The sequence below is a fragment of the Protomyctophum bolini genome (genome assembly GCF_963924005.1).
Source record: "Protomyctophum bolini genome assembly, chromosome: 23".
Classification (NCBI taxonomy): Eukaryota; Metazoa; Chordata; class Actinopteri; order Myctophiformes; family Myctophidae; genus Protomyctophum; species Protomyctophum bolini.
In genome coordinates, this window is record NC_137884.1 from 22533854 (window position 1) to 22557867 (window position 24014).

At 45.4% G+C, this 24014-nt stretch overlaps 1 protein-coding gene across 2 annotated transcripts in view; it reads left to right on the top strand.

The window, feature by feature from the left end:
• syn3 (synapsin III) overlaps positions 1–24014 on the top strand; it is a gene marked incomplete at both ends in the record, with an annotated part of 70996 nt that overhangs the window by 38335 nt on the left and 8647 nt on the right. For both annotated transcript variants that reach the window (XM_080757885.1, XM_080757884.1), the window contains 4 exons: positions 13505–13564; positions 17274–17416; positions 19004–19078; positions 19698–19800. In XM_080757885.1, coding sequence (XP_080614011.1) covers positions 13505–13564; positions 17274–17416; positions 19004–19078; positions 19698–19800 — 381 coding nt within the window. The remainder of the gene's footprint in view (positions 1–13504; positions 13565–17273; positions 17417–19003; positions 19079–19697; positions 19801–24014) is intronic.

Sequence of the window (24014 nt, forward strand, 5' to 3'; positions counted from 1 at the left end):
CTCTCTCAAGCTCTGCACGTCGGTGAGTCACCAATCCTGTCGGCCAATCGGTGCGCCCGATGAGGCCATTTAGAATAACAGAGCACACGCGCGCACATATACACGCATGCATAAACACACACACGCGCGCACACATACATGCACGCACAAACACACACGCACACACACACACACACACACACTATGACATAATGCATGGAACTTTTTACAGTGGTTTGTCTGTTTTTCTTTCTTTATTATTATTTTTTCTTCTTCCCGTAGGCTATTTTGGACAATATTGTATTGTTTTTATTATTCATTTAGTTGTATAATATCAGCTACTATACTCAAACATTCCACTCTGGATATATAGCCTATTAATATTGTATTACTCATTGAATCGTGACATATAGTGGGAATATAAATTGGGGGTCCCAGATATATAAATGCCATTAAATGGGGGTCCGTGTAGAGTGGACTAATGCAAGTCAAACCGGTCAGCTCCTGACAGGTGTGACTGACGCATTTTGCAGGTTTTCATAGTAAACCTGTAAAGGTGTGTGAATGTGTGGGTGAATGTAATGCACAATCTATGTAAAGGTGTGTGAATGTGTGTGTGAATGGGTGAATGCAATGCACAATCTATGTAAAGCTGTGTGAATGTGTGTGTGAATGTAATGCACAATCTATGTAAAGCTGTGTGAATGTAATGCACAATCTATGTAAAGCTGTGTGAATGTGTGTGTGAATGTAATGCACAATCTATGTAAAGCTGTGTGAATGTGTGTGTGAATGTAATGCACAATCTATGTAAAGCTGTGTGAATGTGTGTGTGAATGGGTGAATGTAATGCACAATCTATGTAAAGCTGTGTGAATGGGTGTGTGAATGTAATGCACAATCTATGTAAAGCTGTGTGAATGTGTGTGTGAATGGGTGAATGTAATGCACAATCTATGTAAAGCTGTGTGAATGGGTGAATGCAATTCACAATCTATGTAAAGCTGTGTGAATGTGTGTGTGAATGGGTGAATGTAATGCACAATCTATGTAAAGCTGTGTGAATGTGTGTGTGTGAATGGGTGAATGCAATTCACAATCTATGTAAAACTGTGAATGTGTGTGTGTGAATGGGTGAATGCAATTCACAATCTATGTAAAACTGTGAATGTGTGTGTATGAATGGGTGAATGTAATGCACAATCTATGTAAAGCGCTTTGGATGAAAGCGCTATATGAATTATAAATGTACCATGCGTGTGTCATACATGCGACGCACACAGCGCTGCAGAGGTCACGGTGCTCACCACGCAGTCAGTCAGGTCTCTGGTGTCGTCCCGTCGGTGTGTGGAATGTCGTTTCACCCTGTCTATATTATCCCATTTTGGGGCGGGAACCCCCTTTTGGTGTTATAGCATTATGTTATGCTTTATAGCTATTTAAAAATAGCAGATCTACAAGCTCATAGCGCGCCACCGAGTGGCGCGCTACGAGCTTGAACGACTGACATAGAAACATAGCTTTTTCAGAAAACTTTTTAGAATCTGATCTCAGGTCAGAATGGGATATGTACCCTCGTTTGCTCTTTGTGATGCAAAACTCCCAAACCCGCAGAATTCCTGCTTCCTGGTGTTTTTTGTCGCCTGGACAACGCGCGTGGTGTTTGTTCAGCGGTGCGCGGCGTTGCGCGGCGCCTCGCGGGGCAGGTAGAGCGACATCAAAGGATGTCTGTTGTCTGCCAGCCGTCCAACGGCTACACAGACCAGAATAACAAGACATTTAAGCAGCATGGAGCAATTTACCATCAACACCGATACGACCGGAGCACAGCTGGAAGTCCTGCTTTATCACAGGGAGCTGTCTGGAGGGCTGCGGTGAAATGGTTGGATGGATGGATGTAGTTCTTTGTACCCAGGTTCTTTGTGTTGTGGGTGAAGGTGTTTGTAGTTCTTTGTACCCAGGTTCGTTGTGTTGTGGGTGAAGGGGTTTGTAGTTATTTGTACCCAGGTTCTTTGTGTTGTGGGTGAAGGGGTTTGTAGTTCTTTGTACCCAGGTTCTTTGTGTTGTGGGTGAAGGGGTTTGTAGTTCTTTGCCAGGTGCTTGCAACACGCCTGGATTACATCTGTAGTAGCGACTGTAGTGGACACTTTTTCATCATTGGCTGCCTCGTCTCTGGACTGCCTCTCTAAGCCAATGGGAGACTTACCCATAAAACCCATGGTCCGAACGGCATAAAACCCATACTCTGAGTCTTAGTCCAAAATAGTATTTTTGGACTTTTACTTTATAGTTCTACGTTGCAGTATTGATACTTTTACTTAAAGTGAGTAAAACATTTGAGTGATTTTTCTCCACCTCACCGCCCGACCCTCTGGGTATGGTGTCTCCAAAATAGGCCAGCCTATTGTAAGAAAGAAAGAAAGAAAGAAAGAAAGAAAGAAAAATCTAAGTATAGAAAATAGCCCATTATTTGGTTAGCAAGCCATCAGTGGTAGCAGGCATGCCATGCCTGTGTGTATGGCGCGTGCGTGTGTGTGTGTGTCTGTGTGTGTCTGTGTGCTGGAGGTGCGGAGATGCCTGTGCGTCTCCGTAGCGACCAGAGATCACACAGCGCGGTGACTCAGAGGAAATAGTTGTGGTGTAACTGTTATACTGTCAGGCAGGAAAGAGGCCGGAGTTGAAAGGATGCCGCTGTTCAGGGGAAAGGTCTGCTCCCCTGTCCACAGTACCATGACTCACTGGACTGGATCTCTGGACTGGAGTTTCAAATTAGCCTAATTTGGCCCCGGTTGAAACTCCTGTCCAGAGATCCATGGCCAGAGATGTTTAATTTGTGTGAATTTCAGCCTCTGTAGGGGGTATTCATATGCAAATACAGTAGCATGACCAATGGCATTGCAATGAACATCAATGATGATGTTTAGGTGAAAAAAGTTACAGGGTTAAAGGGACTTTTGTTGTGGCAGATTTTATTTGTCAAGCTTGGGAAAGAAGACAGAGTAGTCATGTATGAATCTGAGTTGTAATGTAATGAACATAACTGATAAAAGTAAGTAAAATAACTGTAATATATGTTTTTGTGTGATCATTAGAATGTCTAGATAGAACATGTTTTATTTATTATTGTGAAAGATATCCCCAGATGTAAATTATTAATTTATTATTATTATTTTAATAATTATTATAAATGTGTATTATAATGTATTATAAAAACCTATTTTTTGCAAGTAGAAATTAATCCGGGTTTTACAGGGTTATTACAGTACATTAAAGAATGTGTGCCACGTACGATTTTTCTAAAAATAGCACATCTACAATAAGACTCACTCAGGATGTCTGGAGGTACAGCCAGTAATCCCTGTGTATATTTACTGTACAATTGAGATATTTCCACACGCCCACATTCCTCTGTGGCTCCGTGAAGATAAGATCACATATTTGGCAACAGAGGTTTGTCGCCACAGAGGTTTTGCCGACCGAGTCGGACCGACCCACACAAAACCTTATTTCTTTTTAGAGGCGTTAAAGCAAATTTAGATTTTACTTTCAGTCATAGTCTCTTGAATATAGTTTTCACTTAGATTTAGTCACATTTCAGTCACCCGGAATGTTTTAGTTTTAGTCTAGTTTTAGTCGACTAAATCTACAGTTAATTTAGTCGTCTTAAGATGTATTTTGACAGGCTTTGATGCCGCCGAAATGACTGATTTTACACTTGCTTAAAATAGACATATACTGTCCTCTCTTGTCCACTAGTCCCTTCCTAACATTTTAGTCTAGTTTGTATTTGTTATAGTTATATTTAGTATAGTTTTAGTCATCGTAGCTTGGTTTTCATTTAGTTTCCATTTAGTTTTCGTCAGTAGAAAAAGGTAGTCGACGAACATTTTTCGTCTTAGTTTTAGTCGACGAAAACAACACTGGTTCCAACTTGGCGCAGAGCGCCCCATTGAGACAGCCATCACAGCACCACCAAGATGCATTATGGGTAGATTAAAAGCAACACATTTCAGATTTCAAAATGTGCCGTCAGAGTGAATGTGACATAGTAGTACATTATGGTAATGCACTTTGGAGATTGAAGAAATCACACCCGTGTGAAGTAAGGGGCACTCTTCATCATCATACATCATCATACATCATCTCATTCCAGCCAATCAACAAGTTGCATCCTCACTTTTGTCTTCGATGTTTGTTTGTTGTTTACGCAGTGTTTGTGTTTGTGTTTACACAAAACGCGGACAACTGACCAGTCATTGTCAATGGCATTTAAAGGACCACTTCACCACTTTTCAACCTATCTTCATATAATAGGTCCTCACTAATAATCATGATCAAATGGCGCATTTTCTTCCTACTCGGTCTGTGTCTCATAGGAGGGCTGTGGGCAGTTCAAAGACGGTTTCTGAACTGCCCACAGAGTAGAAAAATATCGTGCCATTTTTTCATGACTATAAGTGAGGACCTATTATATGACGATAGGTTGAAAAGTGGTGAAGTGGTCCTTTAATGTTTGTGTTGGGAACAAGTTTGTGTTTTCACGCACACTAAAAGCTGGACATAATAGGAGGAGGGGCTATAGCGCACCTAAAAAAAAAGCAATTATTCTGATCATAACGAGTGTGCAGGTGTGATTGTTTTCATGGTCGTTTCTAACCTCATCAACACCTTAAATAAGTCATGCTGCTGTGCGTATACTCTCGCCATCCGCTGCAATCCTCCCCATGCCACGTTTCCCGTCCATACCTCGTCTTGAGCTCGCGTTGAGTTAAGACATCCGAAAAGGACATGTAAAAATGGCCTTGACCTGTGGTGCTGCTCACAATGGGACCCCCCCCCCCCCCCCCCCCGCACGCCTGCAATAAAACTTGACAAATGGTCAGATTTCCTTCACAGGCGAGCCAAGTGTGCAACCGCATCGCTCAGACTGTGGGTCCGCTACTCTAGTGTGCGTGTGTGCGTGCGCGAGCGAGCGTGTGGTTAGAAAACCCCACAAAATGACTATGTTTTCTTCGGCCATCAGACAACGAGACACCACCAGGCCCGGCCGTAGGAATGAAAGGCAAAAAGGTTTCATGACAGCATGGAAATAAATGAGCTCTGAAGGATTCCATACCGTTGAGGGAATGAATGCCCTGTGATGGAGGGTCCAGATTATGCTGAGCACGGTTTGGTTTGGTTTGGTTTGGGTCAACGCAGAGAGGTCAATACCACCCAACCCGAGTGGGGTGCTATGGGCTATAGTTCCAATGTTTGGAACTAACCCATTGAGACAAAGCGGGGTGCTATGGGCTATAGTTCCAATGTTTGGAACTAACCCATTGAGACAAAGCGGGGTGCTATGGGCTATAGTTCCAATGTTTGGAACTAACCCATTGAGACAAAGCGGGGTGCTATGGGCTATAGTTCCAATGTTTGGAACTAACCCATTGAGACAAAGCGGGGTGCTATGGGCTATAGTTCCAAACATTAGGAACTATCCCATTGAGACAAAGCGGGGTGCTATGGGCTATAGTTCCAATGTTTGGAACTATCCCATTGAGACAAAGCGGGGTGCTATAGGGCTATGGTTCCACACATTAGGAACTATCCCATTGAGACAAAGCGGGGTGCTATGGGCTATAGTTCCAAACATTAGGAACTATCCCATTGAGACAAAGCAGGGTGCTATGGGCTATAGTTCCAAACATTAGGAACTATCCCATTGAGACAAAGCGGGGTGCTATAGGGCTATAGTTCCAAACATTAGGAACTATCCCATTGAGACAAAGCAGGATGCTATGGGCTATAGTTCCAAACATTCATGTACTCGCACGAGCCCATATAGACTCCAATGCATTGGGTAAACTTCCGGTTGACCCCATTCAACAGAAGTGTATGTAGAAGAGCCTCATGGCACCGTGAAGTGAAACAGAGTTGTCGTAACTCTGTCTCACTCTGTGTGGCTCGGACCTGACACAGGCCAGTGAATCACTCACAGGTCGGAGGTCACGGGGCTGTGGGGGGAACCACCGGATGATGACATCACACGTTTGGCACGGAGTTGGGATGGGAGTTGGGTGGGTGTGGGTGTGGTTGGGGGGGAGGGAGGGAGGGCAGGTCTTCAGCTATAGAGATACATTTAGCGATTCCATCATTACTGCTGGAATTACCCCCTGTTTGTGTGTTTTTCTTTCGGTTTTTATCATCTGTTTTGTTATTGGATGATGAAGCATACCGGGCTACATTTGGGTGGGTTTCTTTTTGCGGTCGCTCAGTTTCCCACGCACCACACCCCCCCACCCCCACCCCCCCACACACTGTCAATGTCCGACAGAGAGGCTTTTATTAGACAGAACAGGAAATAAGGCTCTCTGGTCGGATTTAGGCCGAGGGAAGTCCTGGGGAATACCGGGTGTGTGTGTGTGGGGGGGGGGCTGAGGGGGGGTGTCTCAGGAGGCAAAGGGCCCTATATCTTCGTCCATGCTAAACCCCTTAACAGCTCACAATGCGTCGCGACAATGTGACGCATTGTGAGCTTGTAGTTCTGCTATTTTCAAAAGATTGTTTCATACATTTGAGAACTAATTATAAGCCCTTCCCTAAAATGTTAGTCTATAGGTTTTAATGTGTTGATGAAATTGTAAATAGTTTTAATAACCCATTTCGACTGAGACCGATTCTACAAAATGTCTTCCAAATAATTTTCTGAAAAAGCCTGTTTCTATGTCAGTGGTTCTCAAATTATTTCATGTCAATGACCCCCAGAAATTATATGTAATTGGCCACGGACCCCCATCTGAAAATATGTTGTTCCAGGGAACCCCCCCCCCCCCAAAAAGCAAAGATTTGAGTTAAAAAAATGTTTGTTCTGAAAGAATATAATATATATATTATAAGATTTCCGACACATTTTCTCTCAAAAATAGAACAGACCTACAAGCCAGCGCCGAGTGCCGCGCTATACGAGCTTGTAGATCTGCTATTTTTCAACAGCTAGAATATAACATAATGCTTTAAATAAAACACCCACAGGGGTTCCCGCTTCCCGCCCGTTAAGTCACCGTGGCTTTTGTTTTCATTTAGTTTTCCTCGGTGCAGAAGGAGGTAGTCGACGTCGTCTGTGTTTCAGCCCAAACGGAGGACTCAACAGTGCTTTAGTTGTGTGAGTGAGACGTCATTGTGAGAGCTCTGGCTCGCTCTCTGCGCCTCGTCTCGCCTGTCGGAAACAGCTGGAAGTGGCAACACCCTGTGCCACTTCCAGCTGTTCCAAAACATTCTGCTCCTTGATGTTCACCCCTCTCTCTCGGCCCTCCCTCCCTCCCTCCCTCCCTCCGTACCCTGTGACTGTAATTGAAAACAGCAGTGGTGTGCATGTTGACGGTTGGGTCGTACCAACGTTCGGGTCGTACCACCACCACCACCACCGCATGTGGCCTCATGCCCAACGCAAGCTTCCCTTCCTTCCTATAAACGCTGTCAGAAAAAGATTTGCACACATTTTCTAGCTTTTATCAAAAATGGCAGATCTACAGCTGAAGTTTAAAATAAGTAAAATAAGTCGTTAAAAGCTATAAAGGCGACACAGGCACCTTCACCCTCAACTCTAAATGGGTTAATTAGCAGGCAGACAGACAGACACACACAAATACATTTCTGCTGACTGTGGGCTTTAGTTTGGAGGTCATAGATCAGCTCAGCGTTCAGAACTTACTCAAGTCACAATGGATCCTGTGTGGCAAATATTAAACCGTCGCTTTTCCTCCTCTGGAGTCGAATCAGGATTCCTTCTTGCACCTGTTCTATAGTTGAATCAGGATCCATCTTGCACCTGTTCTATAGTTGAATCAGGATTCAGTTTGCACCTGTTATGGAGCTGAATCATGAGGATTCAGCTTGCACCTGACAGTTTTCTGAAAAAGCTATGTTAATAGCACAGGCAGACTCTTCACATACTAGAGCATGTCTGAAATAAGTGTCAGAGCTGAAATTGACGTGTAAATATGAAATAAATGCTTAAACATGTAGCTAGGTGTAATGTTAGAGACCACAGAAGACATGTAAATATGAAATACATGCTTAAACATGTAGCTAGGTGTAATGTTAGAGACCACAGAAGACATGTAAATATGAAATGAATGCTTAAACATTTAGCTAGGCGTAATGTTAGAGACCACAGAAGACTTGTATATATGAAATAAATGCTTAAACATGTAGCCATGTGTAATGTTAGAGACCACAGAAGACATGTATATGAAATAAATGCTTAAACATGTAGCTAGGTGTAATGTTACAGACCACAGAAGACATATAAGAAATACATGCTTAAACATGTAGCAATAGGTGTTAATGTTAGTCCACAGAAGACATGTAAATATGAAATGAATGCTTAAACATGTAGCTAGGTGTAATGTTAGAGACCACAGAAGACATGTAAATATGAAATAAATGATTAAACATGTAGCTATAATGTTAGAGACCACAGAAGACATGTAAATATGAAATAAATGCTTAAACATGTAGCTAGGTGTAATGTTAGAGTCCACAGAAGTGAACATTTCAAGCCTGTTTTCTCAACTCGCTGTTTCTCTGCAAGACATTACTCTATAAGCCATATCTCCACAACTGGTGGGTCAAACTGAACAACCAATAATGTCAATTTGAAGCTATGATTGCTTTCACATGACATGGAAAAAATAAATAAATCAATAACTTAGCCTCGGTCAGAAAGCGGTCACACATATAGTTTGCTCCCTCCATAACCTCAACGTGTTATAAAGCCATTAGACTTTGGCCGTGTCGTGCTGGCCTCTGTGGATTTGGCTTTTACAACATATTAGTACCCCAGATGTACTAATACTAGGCATTAGTATGCACTCGTACCCCAGAGAGACTGGTGGTGCCTTTAAGGCCTTGGTGGTGATGGTACTGCTCTGGGTTACATCACTGTGGGAACGGAACGGTTCCTGGGATTTTCCACTCCGCTTAGCGTTGTTGTTACATTACTACGTTTTAATCCATTTTGGGCGGGAACCCCTTTGGGTGTTTTAAGCATTATATTATACTTTTATAGCTATTGAAAAATAGCAGATCTACAAGCTCACGTCTACAAGCTTAGGATCCCTGGAACAACATATTTTCAGATGGGGGTCCTCGGCCAAATAGATATACTTCTGGGCGTCCTCGACATGAAAAAGGTTGAGCACCACTGACATATAGAAACATGGGTTTTTCAGAAAACTGTCGGGATTTAGAAGGCCTTATTTTGTAGAATCGACCTCAGTCCAAAGTGGTTTAATGCAAAGCTATTGGTTTTACATTAACACAATAATCTAGGTACTGTAGTTACTGTTTTCGCTATATTACGCTTTAATGAGATGCAAATTAAGCCCAAAACACAAATTAATTAGTTTATACTGTGTGACGCATGCAGTTCACTCACAGACACTTTGATCACGTCTGAATGTATAGAGGAGATTAGATTTGGTTTAGTTCACTATTATAACACGATGGGAAGAGGAAATTAGATTGTATTTAGCTGACTATTAACCCATTTTGACCTGAGATCAGATTAAAAAAATGTCTTCTACATCCTGACAGTTCTGAAAAAGCTATGTTTCTAGGTCAGTCGTTCTTTGATTTAAAAAAAATAGCACACCTACAAGCTCGTAGGCTATGAGCTTGTAGATCTGCTATTCTTTCAATAGCTAAAGCACATACGTAATGCTATAACACCAAAAGGGGTTCTCGCCCCAAAATAGGTTAAAACAGCCTATAAGCCAATAATGCTGCTGCTCTGACTAAACTCTTGTCTAAACACTAATCAGCACAACTGATGATATTTCATAATGTGATTAATCCGTTCTCAAATCTTCTATTAATTAGCGGCTAGGTGTGAATGATGTCATGCTCATTTCAGCACGGCTGGAGAGCCTGTTTCAACCAATTGCTCATTGGTCAGGAGAACTATACCTGTATAGTAATAGAAATATTTCATTCCACTTTTGTCACAGAGGTGACCCCTCTGTGTCCCACCAGAGGGGCTCAAGTATACCACCAGAGGTACAAGTACCAGTGGTTGGGAACCCTCTGGTCTACGACACTGTGTTGTGAGCTTGTAGATCAGCTGTAGATCATTTTGCCGTTAGGTGGTAACGTGGTCAGCGCCTCTAACGTATTACTCATGTTTGTTTGTCTCCTTCTGTGGTTGTAGTGACAAACTGTTCTGACCAACGTCGCTGTGCACTGTGTCCACTGACACGCACGCACGCACACACACACCCACAGCACACGTCACCCTCGTCCATGATGCTCACACTTTTCCGAGACCTAATACTGGAAACTGGGAAGAAAAAACTCTCTCTTTCCTTTTAGAGAGTTTTTAGACAGACAGGAATGTGGCACGGCATTGATCGTTTTCACAGGAGCAGCGCCCGCCGTCCGTCTGTCTGTCTGTCTGTCTGTCTGTCTGTCTGTCTGTCTGTCTGTCTGTCTGTCTGTCTGTCTGTCTGTCTGTCTGTCTGTCTGTCTGTCTGTCTGCCTGCCTGCCTGTCTGTCTGTCTATAACACAAAAGACTAAATCCCTCTGATCGACAATGAACAAATGCACAATTTTTGCATGACTCTAAAGCCGGCCTGTGTTTACGTTGAAAGGGAATCATATTATCGACCTCAACGATCTGAAACGACAACCAGCTGTACGTGTGAGGTCACGACCTCTGCCCAGAGCAAACTGAAATGCACTCTTTGCTGTTTCAGGTGAAACTGTTGGAAAGGTTATTGTTTTAGTAAAGGCAGGGTGCTGGTAAGTGATGTTCTTTGGTTAAAATGTTGTCAAGAAGCTCTACGTGTATATATTCTGATCAGTGACAGGATAGGCTCCTTGTCTCCCCATTATCTCTATTATGTTATACTTTAGTTATTGAAAATAGCAGACCTACGAGCTCGTAGATCTGCTATTTTTGAAGAATCGTGAAAATGTGGCGCAAATCTTTGAATATAATATGCTTTCAGAGCGAACGTTTTTATCTCAAATCTTTGCTTCTGGGGAGTCCCTCCCTGGAACAACATATTTTCAGATGGGGGTCGGCGGCCAAATGCAGATCATTCTGGGGGTCCTTTGACATTAAATATGGCCCCATTCACACTGGCAGTCAAATCCAGCCTGAATCGGAACTGAGCCACATCCAGATTGGAATCTTGGAATCTCTTGTTTAAATGAGTAATTTGACACAATCGGATTTCAATCTCCATGTGGCACAGATCTGATTCGGGTTTTCCCGTGTGTGGGGATTTTGAGTGATACACTGACTGACTGACGGACCAAAAAATGGACAATTTCATTGTAAATGCGACCTGTGGTCGCAAACTAACTAAAAATAGTGCTCAATAGTACACTGTGTACAGGCAGAGTGTTTTGACCCACTGTGTGTCTGACCTGATCGGCTGGCTGGCTGTCTGGCTGGCTGGCTGGCTGTCTGGCTGGCTGGCTGTCTGGCTGGCTGGCGGGCGGGCGCGTTTACAGTAAATGAAGGCGTATATTCTGCGTTTGTGTGTGTTTTTCTTAATGACTTTACCATAATGCAGACGTACTGTAGGCCTACTACTGTATGCTGGGAACCAGAACCCCTTAACAGTGCTCTGTGATGGTAAGCCGTGACCAAACTGAAAGCTTGAGGTTTGAATCCAAACCTTAACGCGTCGTCTGAGCGCTTACGGGCACGACCGACCGACCGACCGACCGACCGGCTGTCGAGGGTATTTTTATGCACGGAAACTTTTTGTTCTGTTGAACGGGGGAAAAAAAGAATATCAATCACTCTTAAACGCTAAAGTCTAGTCCCATAAAATAGCCTCTCCCTCGTCTGAAGGAACAGTTCCACTGACAGCAGCTTTTTAGCAGAAAATGTCTTTTAGTTTTAGTCACAGTATATGGGGACCACCTGGGACCCCCTCAAGGACCCCTGGTGGTCCCCAGACCACTGCTCTATATGGGGACCACCTGGGACCCCCTCAAGGACCCCTGGTGGTCCCCAGACCACTGCTCTATATGGGGACCCCCTCAAGGACCCCTGGTGGTCCCCAGACCACTGCTCTATATGGGGACCACCTGGAACCCCCTCAAGGACCCCTGGTGGTCCCCAGACCACTGCTCTATAGCTGGGGACCCCCTGGGACCCCCTCAAGGACCCCTGGTGGTCCCCAGACCACTGCTCTATATGGGGACCTCCTGGGACCCCCTCAAGGACCCCTGGTGGTCCCCAGACCACTGCTCTATATGGGGACCACCTGGGACCCCCTCAAGGACCCCTGGTGGTCCCCAGACCACTGCTCTATATGGGGACCACCTGGGACCCCCTCAAGGACCCCTGGTGGTCCCCAGACCACTGCTCTATATGGGGACCTCCTGGGACCCCCTCAAGGACCCCTGGTGGTCCCCAGACCACTGCTCTATATGGGGACCCCCTGGGACCCCCTCAAGGACCCCTGGTGGTCCCCAGACCACTGCTCTATATGGGGACCCCCTGGGACCCCCTCAAGGACCCCTGGTGGTCCCCAGACCACTGCTCTATATGGGGACCTCCTGGGACCCCCTCAAGGACCCCTGGTGGTCCCCAGACCACTGCTCTATATGGGGACCACCTGGGACCCCCTCAAGGACCCCTGGTGGTCGCCAGACCACTGCTCCAGATACATCAGGCCTTAGGAACGAGTGTGGAGGATGTGGTGTCTCTCTCTCTCTCTCTCTCTCTGGGCGTGCGAGCTGGCGTTGCCATGCTGGTGAGAAAATGATGTCTGGAATTAAACATGTCCAGACAGAGTACACAGACCAGCCCTATCCTCCACCCCAGGGATGATAAATGCTTTTTATGTGATGTATTCCCATGCTTTTTTGTTCTTGCTTAATGTAAATCGCTCTGGATTAAGAGCGTCTGCTAAATGCCTAAATTGTAAATTGACAGACAGACAGAGTCCTGTGTTCCCGTACGAGACATGACGGCCGTCTGCCCCTGTGTTCTCTCTCTCTCTCTCTCTCTCTCTCTCTCTCTCTCTCTCTCTCTCTCTCTCTCTCTGCACACACACACACACACACACACACACAAACGTGCGCTACATTTGGGGATCTTTGTACTGGTCAAAGTCACACACACACATACTGGACGCTGAGTCATAGTGGTGTCTCTTACTGCAGAGGTTCCCAAAGTGGGGTCCGGGGACCCCCAGGGGTCCTTGAGGGAGTAATGCAGATGTTTAACGATAATTGAACCCTTGAGAGCGTGCCATGAAACCAACCAACCAACCAGGGTCAAATGGACCCTTAAGGGTCCATTTGGTTTCATTTTACACTCACAAGAGTTAAGGATCTACAGTACACTAGATATCTTAGTTTCTTATAGATCTGCAATGAGCCGAGAGAATTATGTTGTTTTTCGTTTTTCCCCGTCCCCCGAATGTGACGTAAACGAATAATGTCGAGTGAATAATTATGATCAAATAAACTTTATTTAATTTATTCATTTTCTCTCCGTTCCAGTTGACAACGACGGCGACGCCCTCCTTCCCTGTGGTGGTCAAGATGGGTCACGCTCACGCCGGATTGGGCAAGGTACGTCTGACCCCAAAATACACACCTGCACACATCCCCGTTAAGGTCTGACAGTCACACCTGCACACATACAATTTACAATTTACAATTTAGGCATTTAGCAGACGCTCTTAATCCAGAGCGACTTACATTAAGCAAGAACAAAAGCATGGGAATACATCACATAAAAACATTCATCATGAAACATGCGTAAGCTAAGAAAGTAACAGTGGAATATCTATATAATGAAACTTATACGTATAAACTATACATATATACTACTATGCTATACATATGTACTATGGCGTGCTATGACTATATACAATGCAATTCTAGTGCTGTCTACATAACATGCTATAAGTCTGTTTTAAATGCTATCTAAGTCTACAGAAGTGCTATCTAGGGTAGAGTAAGTGCTATGGGCCATGATGGAGTCTGAAAAGGTGGGTTTTCAGACTACGGCGGAAGATTGGGAGTGATGCTGCAGTTCTGACTGCCATGGGAAGTGCATTCCACAGTTTTGGAGCCAGAAGGGAGAAGAGTTTGGGACGTGTGGAGCGTTGTCCCGGCGTTTTTAGTGAGGGTACTTCCAGCTTCCCTGCGTTAGCTGATCTGAGTGCGCGGGAGGGTTTGTAGGGTTCAATCATACTTGCAAGATATGGGGGAGCCATACCTTTGGTTGCTTTGAATGCCAGCATCAGAGTTTTGTATTCTGTGCGGGCAGCGACCGGGAGCCAGTGGAGGGAGCGGAGCAGGGGGGAGACATGTGAGAATTTTGGCTGGTTGAAGACCAAGCGAGCTGCGGCATTTTGGATCAGCTGGAGAGGCTTAAGTGCACATGCTGGTAGGCCAGTAAGGAGGGAGTTACAATAGTCAAGTTTTGACAAGACTGTTGTCTGGATTAGGAGCTGGGCTGATTCCTGGGTGAGGAACGGTCTAATTCGTCGTATGTTATAGAGTGTGAACCTACAGGATCGAGTGACAGCTGTGATGTGAGCTTTGAACGAGAGCTGACTGTCCAGGACAACACCAAGATTCCTGGCTGTTGGGACAGACGTTACCAGGGCGTTGTCTACGGAAATAGTTAACTCCCGCATAGGGCAGGACTTAGCTGGGAAGAAGAGAAGCTCAGTCTTGTCTGGGTTCAGCTTGAGGTGGTTGGAGGACATCCACTGTGAGATGTCAGCCAGGCATGCCGTGATGCGCTCTTCCACCTGAGTGGCAGAAGGGGGGAAGGATAGAAACAGTTGTGTGTCATCGGCGTAGCAGTGATAGGATATATTGTGGGCAGAGATGATAGTGCCAAGGGATTTAGTGTACAGTGAGAAAAGGAGGGGACCAAGTACAGATCCCTGTGGGACCCCAGTTTGGAGGGTTCGGGGGGATGATAACAGACCTTTCCAGGAAACCTGGTAGGTCCGTTCGGTGAGGTAGGAGGAGAACCACTTTAGTGCCTTTCCACCGATGCCTAGATCCGCTAGGGTGTCTAGGAGCAGCTGGTGGTTCACTGTGTCAAATGCTGCCGATAGGTCTAGGAGAATCAGTACTGCAGAGTGGGAAGCAGCTTGGGCAGCATGTAGTGCTTCTGTGACTGCCAGCAGGGCAGTTTCTGTGGAGTGGGCCTTCTTGAATCCGGACTGGTTGGGATCCAGCAGGTTGTTCTGTGAGAGATGGAGAGAGAGCTGGTTGGAGACAACACGTTCAATGGTTTTAGAAATAAATGAGAGGAGTGATAGGTCATCCCCGTTAAGGTCAAACAGTCACACCTGCACACATCCCCGTTAGGGTCTAACAGTCACACCTGCACACATCCCCGTTAGGGTCTAACAGTCACACCTGCACACATCCCCGTTAGGGTCAAACAGTCACACCTGCACACATCCCCGTTAGGGTCTAACAGTCACACCTGCACACATCCCCGTTAAGGTCAAACAGTCACACCTGCACACATCCCCGTTAAGGTCAAACAGTCACACCTGCACACATCCCCGTTAAGGTCAAACAGTCACACCTGCACACATCCCCGTTAGGGTCTAACAGTCACACCTGCACACATCCCCGTTAAGGTCAAACAGTCACACCTGCACACATCCCCGTTAGGGTCTAACAGTCACACCTGCACACATCCATTCAAGTTTTGTTTATTCTCAAAATTACACTGAGTAATTAACCCATTCACGACGGGAACCCCTTTTGGTGTTTTAACTAGTAAGCATTATGTTATACTTTGAGATACTATTGAGAAATAAGGTCAAACAGTCACACCTGCACACATCCCCGTTAAGGTCAAACAGTCACACCTGCACACATCCCCGTTAAGGTCAAACAGTCACACCTGCACACATCCCCGTTAGGGTCTAACAGTCACACCTGCACACATCCCCGTTAAGGTCAAACAGTCACACCTGCACACATCCCCGTTAGGGTCTAACAGTCACACCTGCACACATCCATTCAAGTTTTGTTTATTCTCAAAATTACACTGAGTAATTAACCCATTCACGACGGGAACCCCTTTTGGTGTTTTAACTAGTAAGCATTATGTTATACTTTGAGATACTATTGAGAAATAGCAGATCTACAAGCTTATAGCGCGCCACTGAGTGGCGCGCTATAAGCTTGTAGGTCACTCTAGTATTTTTTTTTAATCGTGAAAATGCGACACAAATCTTTGAATATAATATATATTCTTTCAGAGCGAAGGTTTTTTTTATTTGGACGTCAGGCCTAATTTTCAGGACGTTGCTTTACTGAAAACAAGTGCTTCCAAACTCTGATGGCGAGATGGCCGCGGTCTGTGTGAGCTTGCAGCTCCACTAGAACCAAACTGAAGCGCTTCCTTTAAAGTCCCTCGGTTTTTTCACCACGCGTCAGATGAACGTAATCATAAACAGGTGTTATCTTCCTCCCGAAACACACGTTGTGTTATAACTTCGTCTCCAACACAATGAGGGACATCAAAGGGTACGAGAGGTTCAAATCAAAAGGCACGCTTCGCCATAAAATATGACACTGACGCAGATCTGCTGGGACCACACACACACACGCGCACACACACACACACACACACACACACACACACACACAGGACTGCTGGGAACAATGTACAGCCGCTGGCAACAATGGAGTCGTTGGCAAACTTGGCAGGGGGAACTTCACAAGGCATTTACTATTAACCACATGAACCTTAGTGCCCCGCCCTGTTGTGGGCATGTTGTAATGAGCCCCGCCCTGTTGTGGGCATGTTGTAATGAGCCCCGCCCTGTTGTGGGCATGTTGTAATGAGCCAACGCTGGCCCAAAATAACGCACGTTGTGTGAGAATATTAGATCTACTGTACAATGGTCACGCATTGCGCGTTGACAGGGGGACGGGGGCATTCGAACATGGGGATAAATGTCCTTTTTTTACAACATTTTACAGTGATTTCTTTATTATTATTTACTATAGTCCCACTAGACCCCAGGAAATTAGATCTCGCCACACAAGATCACAGGATCTACTGAATGTGAAGGTATAGCCTGCTGTGTGTCAAAAAAAATACATATTTAGCCCCATCTTCGAATACCCCCGCCCCCCTAATAGCTGAAATTGCTAAAACTAAAGTACTGTCACCTCATAGACACATGAAAAACTGGAAAAATACAACAATTGTGGCACTCCATTTTTAAGTAAGAAAAGCCAATCCTTTCTCGCCACCAACTAACGAGCAACGTTGTCTTCCCGTCAGATCAAAGTGGAGAGCCAGCTGGACTTCCAGGACATCGTTAGCGTGGTAGCGTTGGCAGGAACCTACGCCACGTCGGAGCCCTTCGTCACCTCCAAGTACGACATACGCATCCAGAAGATCGGAAACAACTACAAGGCTTACATGTACGGTTGGTCAGGCTGTGGATGAATGAATACAAGGCTTACATGTACGGTTGGTCAGGCTGTGGATGGATGAATGAATGAATGAATACAAGGCTTACATGTAAGGTTGGTCAGGCTATGAATTAATGAATGGATTAATGAATGGATGAATGGAAGTTATTCTGTTGCCGACCGATATCTGAAAATATCTTGTTCCAGGGACCAAAGGGATTCAAAGATTTGCGCCACGTTTTCACATTTAAAAAAAGAAAATAGCAGATCTACAAGCTTCGTGCCACGCTATGAGCTTGTAGATCTGCTATTTTTTCAACAGCTAAAGTTTCAGATAACAGTTAACATGGTTAAAAGCTATAAGGTGACACGGATACGGTTTCTATAAATGGGTTAGAAGTCCATAGACTTGGCTGCCACGTGACGTCACCTTCAATAAACAAACATTATAAAGTCTGTAGACCGTACGGGCTGCATGGCGCCCCTCAAAAATAGCAGATCTTAGTTCACAATGCGTTGTAGATCAGCTATTTTTTGCTGAATGTTTTAAGTGGTTTAAGTACGGTTAACAATCATGTCGCCAAAATGTTTCGGAACGCGTCTGGGTTAAGATTTAACCCCGGAGGTCGCCGAACCCGCCAGAGGGTGCGTTGTAAGTTTTATATCAATCCCAAGCAGCCAAAACGAACTGTACTATGAAGCCTTATACTATACACTTGTTTTTAATCATCCGAGTTGTCACAAAGTGGCCACGGACAACCATAAACACATGAACACCCGGATTTAACACGATAATGAATCCTTTGATGTCAACAGTTTGTGAGACGAGACCAGACGAGAGCGACCGGTGTTTTCCAGCACTTTAATTTGTAAAGGGACATTTTTAAGGCTTATTAAGTTATTCCGCCCACTTGACAACAAGATGCCAAATAAAATGATGTGCTGGAAATTCAGTGACAACAATTTGGACGTGTGAGTCAACATCCTCTCAGCCTTCACTCTCTGTCTAAACCAGGGGTTCTCAACGTTTTCGGCATAGAAAAGGAGAACCCTCTAGGAGGGCTGAATGCCCCTCACCTACACCCCTCACACTTATTATCTGTTTCCTTCAAGGAGAACCCTCTAGGAGGGCTGAATGCCCCTCACCTACACCCCTCACACTTATTATCTGTTTCCTTCCAGGAGAACCCTCTAGGAGGGCTGAATGCCCCTCACCTACACCCCTCACACTTATTATCTGTTTCCTTCCAGGAGAACCCTCTAGGAGGGCTGAATGCCCCTCACCTACACCCCTCACACTTATTATCTGTTTCCTTCCAGGAGAACCCTCTAGGAGGGCTGAATGCCCCTCACCTACACCCCTCACACTTATTATCTGTTTCCTTCCAGGAGAACCCTCTAGGAGGGCTGAATGCCCCTCACCTACACCCCTCACACTTATTATCTGTTTCCTTCCAGGAGAACCCTCTAGGAGGGCTGAATGCCCCTCACCTACACCCCTCACACTTATTATCTGTTTCCTTCCAGGAGAACCCTCTAGGAGGGCTGAATGCCCCTCACCTACACCCCTCACACTTATTATCTGTTTCCTTCCAGGAGGACCTCCATCTCGGGCAACTGGAAAGCCAACACGGGCTCGGCCATGCTGGAGCAAATCGCCATGACGGACAGGTGAGCTTATGGACGTTACTGTCCAGTGTCCAGGCACGCGCACACACATACACATCAAAGGGGGCTTCAGGCACGTGCACACACATACACAGTCGACTACCTTTTTTCACTGATGAAAACTAAATGGAAACTAAGCTATGATGACTAAAACTAAGACTAATACTGTGTACAAAGAGGCTCTACGCACACCAAAGTCCTTGTGGCGGTGCCGACACACGGGAGAAAACTGTAGAGGAGATCTTGAATAAACAAGAAGGTGGCCGCACACACCGATAGCCAGAGTACCAATATTTATTAGGACAGCAGGTAAGACAGGAATATCCAACGTTCCGGCGGTTAAGCCTTCAAGGCATTCCCTGATGAAGGCTTAACCGCCGAAACGTTGGATATTCCTGTCTTACCTGCTGTCCTAATAAATATTGGTACTCTGGCTATCGGTGTGTGCGGCCACCTTCATGTTTATTCAAGATCTCCTCTAAAACTAAGACTAAAACGTCTTCGTCAACAAATTAAAAAATATATATATATATAATATATAGAAACATGGATTTTTCTGAAAACAAATTTAGAATCTGATCTCAGGTCTAAATGGGTTAACCCCCCTAGTGGTGTGTTGCAGGTACCGCGTGTGGGTGGACTCCTGTGCTGAGATGTTCGGAGGTCTGGATATCTGTGCTGTGAAGGCGGTTCACGGGAAGGACGGGAACGACTACATCATAGAGGTCAGAGTTCATCTCTGCTCAATGTAAACATATCAGAGGTCATGTGACACGCGTACACAGGTTGGTTTTCGTTTCTGAAAATCTCCGCGTCTACACGGCCCCGTTTGCGAACGTCTCTCCGTCCACACGACAACGTAGTGTTCAGAACAATGGAATTGCAAATGACTGTAGCCTGCAAGGAACCTCTACATTTATTGCTAGACGAGACTTGCTTATCACCCTCTAACCATCAAATTAGCACGGTGACCGAAATGTAGGCTAGTTGAACATTTGACATAGCCTAGTTATTATGAATATGACCACAGTAGCTAGAACGGCTACTCAACTTTAGATGCCAAAAGTCCAGGAGCCGCAACTTCCACAAGCCCAAATAATGTTGGTCCTATATTGGATTTTTCACGTAAAACAGCCTAAGTTTCCATCTATAAGGCCAATCCTCATTGAACAAAAATATTGTCATGACATGGAATGATTAATGATGAAATTAAGTTACAAAATGAGGTTTTTATTCACAAAATGTGAAAAGAACATGAACAGATTACTGTTGCAAATAAATCAAATATAAGTAGTATAGGTAAGAGGCCAATACTACTACTGAAATTAAGCCATATCACATTCTCATGGAATGGTACAGACATATACCTAGCGACCTAAAATACAGTTTTGGAAACAACATAACTTGTTCCTAATTTTTCTGGATATGATACCAATGTTCTCTGAACATAATTAAAAGATTCCAAATCGAGAAAAAGGCTGAGAGAGAGAGAGAGAGAGAGAGAGGGAGCCCAGGGAGGGAGGGGAAAATTACTTGCAATTTACAATGTAGGCATTTATCAGACGCTCTTAATCCAGAGCTATTTACATTAAGCAAGAACAAAAAAGCATAGGAATACATCACATATAAAAAATGCATTTATCATGAAACATGCGTAAGCTAAGAACGTAACTAGAACATATCTATATATAATGACACTGTACATATAAACTATACATACTGTACTATACTATGCTATACATGTACTATGAAGTGCTATGACTACATACAATGCAATTATTGTGCTGTCTACAAGACATTGCTATAAGTCTGTTTCAAATGCTATCCAAGTCTAAAAAGTGCTATCTAAGGGGGTAGGGTAAGTGCTATGGGCCATGATGGAGTCTGAAGAGGTGGGTTTTCAGACTACGGCGGAAGATTGAGAGTGATGCTGCAGTTCTGACTGCAACGGGAAGTGCATTCCACAGTTTTGGGGCCAGAAGGGAGAAGAGTCTGGGACGTGTGGAGTGTGGCGTTTTTAGTGTGGCAGGAGGGTTGAATCAGAAAGCTGCCGGTTAGATATGTCGGAATGATAGCGTCTGTTTTTAAAATCAGCACAAAGTGACTCGCTGATTAGCGTCCAGCCAACTATGTTTAAATCAGCTCCCCTTCAGTGAAAGGTCCGCGGCTTCTCGCCACATTCCACATGAATTATATATAGGGCTGGAGTGGTTAATGTATGTTTTCAAATAAATGTAGTGAATTAAAGTACACATTTTGGCTCTGAGATGTAGTGGAGTAGAAGTAAAAGTACTGGAAATTGGAAATGCTCAAGTGAAGTAAAAAATTGTACTGGGGGTGGGGGGGGGGGGGGGGGTTTCTGTGGCTGCTCTCCTGGCATTGTGCCCAGTATTCACCGTCTGTGGTACATAAACATGTCCCTGGCACCACCCTCGCTAAAAATGTCAGCAATTTTGTACAGATATCAGCAATATTGTGATTCAGTCGTCAGTCTTCCTGTTGATAACATCTCTTTTTTTTTTTCTTTAGTCACGATTGTGTTGAAAGGCAAGGAGGGGAGGGGGGGAGGCAGGGGGGGGACGACGCAGCTGGAATATCACAGCGTTGAAAGAGACAAAAACACAGCCTGTTGGGACTGTGACAGCCAGGGTTATGTCCAGGTGTCTGCGTGGGGTCACTGGGAGGGAACTGTGACAGCCAGGTGTCTGCATGGGAGGCGGCCTTTTTTCCGACAGCATTCTAGCCGACGGGGCAACGATCCGATCCGCAGCGGGGGGACATTCGCTGCAATGCGAAAAAGCGATGGTCCGACATGCGCTGCTCCCGTGCTTGCGGTTAGGGTTAGGTTAGGATTGAGGTTTCGGATCAATATGCTGTCGGAAAAAAGACCTGCACCCGTCTGCATGAGTCACTGGGGGGACTGTGACAGCCAGGTGTCTGCGTGGGGTCACTGCGGGGGGACTGTGACAGCCAGGTGTCTGCATGAGTCACTGGGGGGGACTGTGACAGCCAGGTGTCTGCGTGGGGTCACTGGGGGGGGACTGTGACAGCCAGGTGTCTGCGTGAGTCACTGGGGGGGACTGTGACAGCCAGGTGTCTGCGTGAGTCACTGGGGGGGAACTGTGACAGCCAGGTGTCTGCGTGAGTCACTGGGAGGGGACTGTGACAGCCAGGTGTCTGCGTGGGTCACTGGGAGGGGACTGTGACAGCCAGGTGTCTGCGTGGGTCACTGGGAGGGGACTGTGACAGCCAGGTGTCTGCGTGAGTCACTGGTAGTCGACCTTTTTTCACTAAATAAAGACAAAATGAAAACTAAGCTACGGTGACTAAAACTATGACTAAATATATACTGACAATTTTGTCGACGGATAAAATGGACAAATTTTTTTAAGGAGGGACTATAGTGGAGAAGAGATGTAGTAGAACTAAGTACAAGTCATTTTATGGTCCGTTGCGCTCGGGTATCCATCCATCCATCCATCTTCAACCGCTTATCTGTAGTTGGGTCGTGGGGCAACAGCTCCACCAGAGTGCTCCAGACTTCCCTCTCCAGAGCAACATTAGGGGGATCCCGAGGGGGATCCCGAGACCTTCCAAGGACAGTGAGTCGATGTGTTTCCTCCAACTGGTCCTTGGTCTGCCCAGGGGGTCTCCTCCAGTGGGACGTGCCTCGAGGACCTCCCTATAGGGAGACGCCCGAGCTCTGAAAATGGCAAATCTACAAATTCACACACTCGAGCTTGTAGTCAGACAGACAGACAGCCAGTTTCTCTATCTCTTCCAAAGCAGACGATAGAGAGACTTCCTGCTCTGACCTCATGATGACATCACCGGGCACTGGGGGGGGGGGGGGGGTGGGCAATATGTAATTGGCCGCCGACCCCCATCTGAAAATATGTTGTTCCAGGGACACCCCCCCCCCCCCCCCCCCCCCCCCCCCCCCCCCCCCCCCCCCAGAATCAAAGATTTCAGTTAAAAACGTTTGCTCTAAAATAATATATATTCAAAGATTTGAGCCACATTTTCACGATTAAAAAAAAAAAGCAGATCTGCAGGCTCTACAAAGTAACTAAAGTTTTACAATAATAATGTAGTGGAGTAAAAGTACACTATTGCCTCTGAGACGTAGTGGAGTAGAAGTAAAATTATTGGAACGGTAAAGTACAATAACCTCACAATTGTACTTTAAGTAAATGTACTTGCAGGTCAGGCTTGTAGACTCACATGCACACAGAGCGCATTGTACGCACACACACACACACACACACACACACACACACACACACACACACACACACACTGTTGAGTCATGTTAGGGAGTCAGTTATCCATTGTGCTTTGTAAATAGACAGTTTAGGTTGCGTGCACACCCACCACGCACACACACACACACAGACACACGCACGCATGCACGCGTGCACACACACACGCACACACACAGACATCCTGACTAGGAGGATGACATCACCAGCTGATATCTCTACCTACAGTAGGAAGTTAGGAACCAGGCCAGGGCAACGTTATCTTCACTACATTTTTATCCCACAAGTTTTGTAACCCATATTTGAGGGGCGCGCCGCTAGCCCCTCAAATATGTCCAGCTTTGTGTGTGCGTGTGTACTATAGGTCATTAAGCAACTAGTCGACTATTCAACTATTAGTTGACTAGTTGATAAATAAATACAAAGGGGGGGGGGGGGGGGGAGGCAGTATAGAGACCAGGTGCCAACATCAATACAGCATAGAAATGTGGACATATTCTTTAGTTTTGGGTCTGCATGAGAGGCTAAATGTCATCAAACGGTGGTTCCATGGCTCAGATGGGTCTGAGAGGCTAAATGTCATCAAACGGTGGTTCCGTGGCTCAAATGCAGAATAACAAATGGTCCCTTCGATATGAAAAGGGTTGAAAACCACTGCCCTATAGCTCTATCGTCCA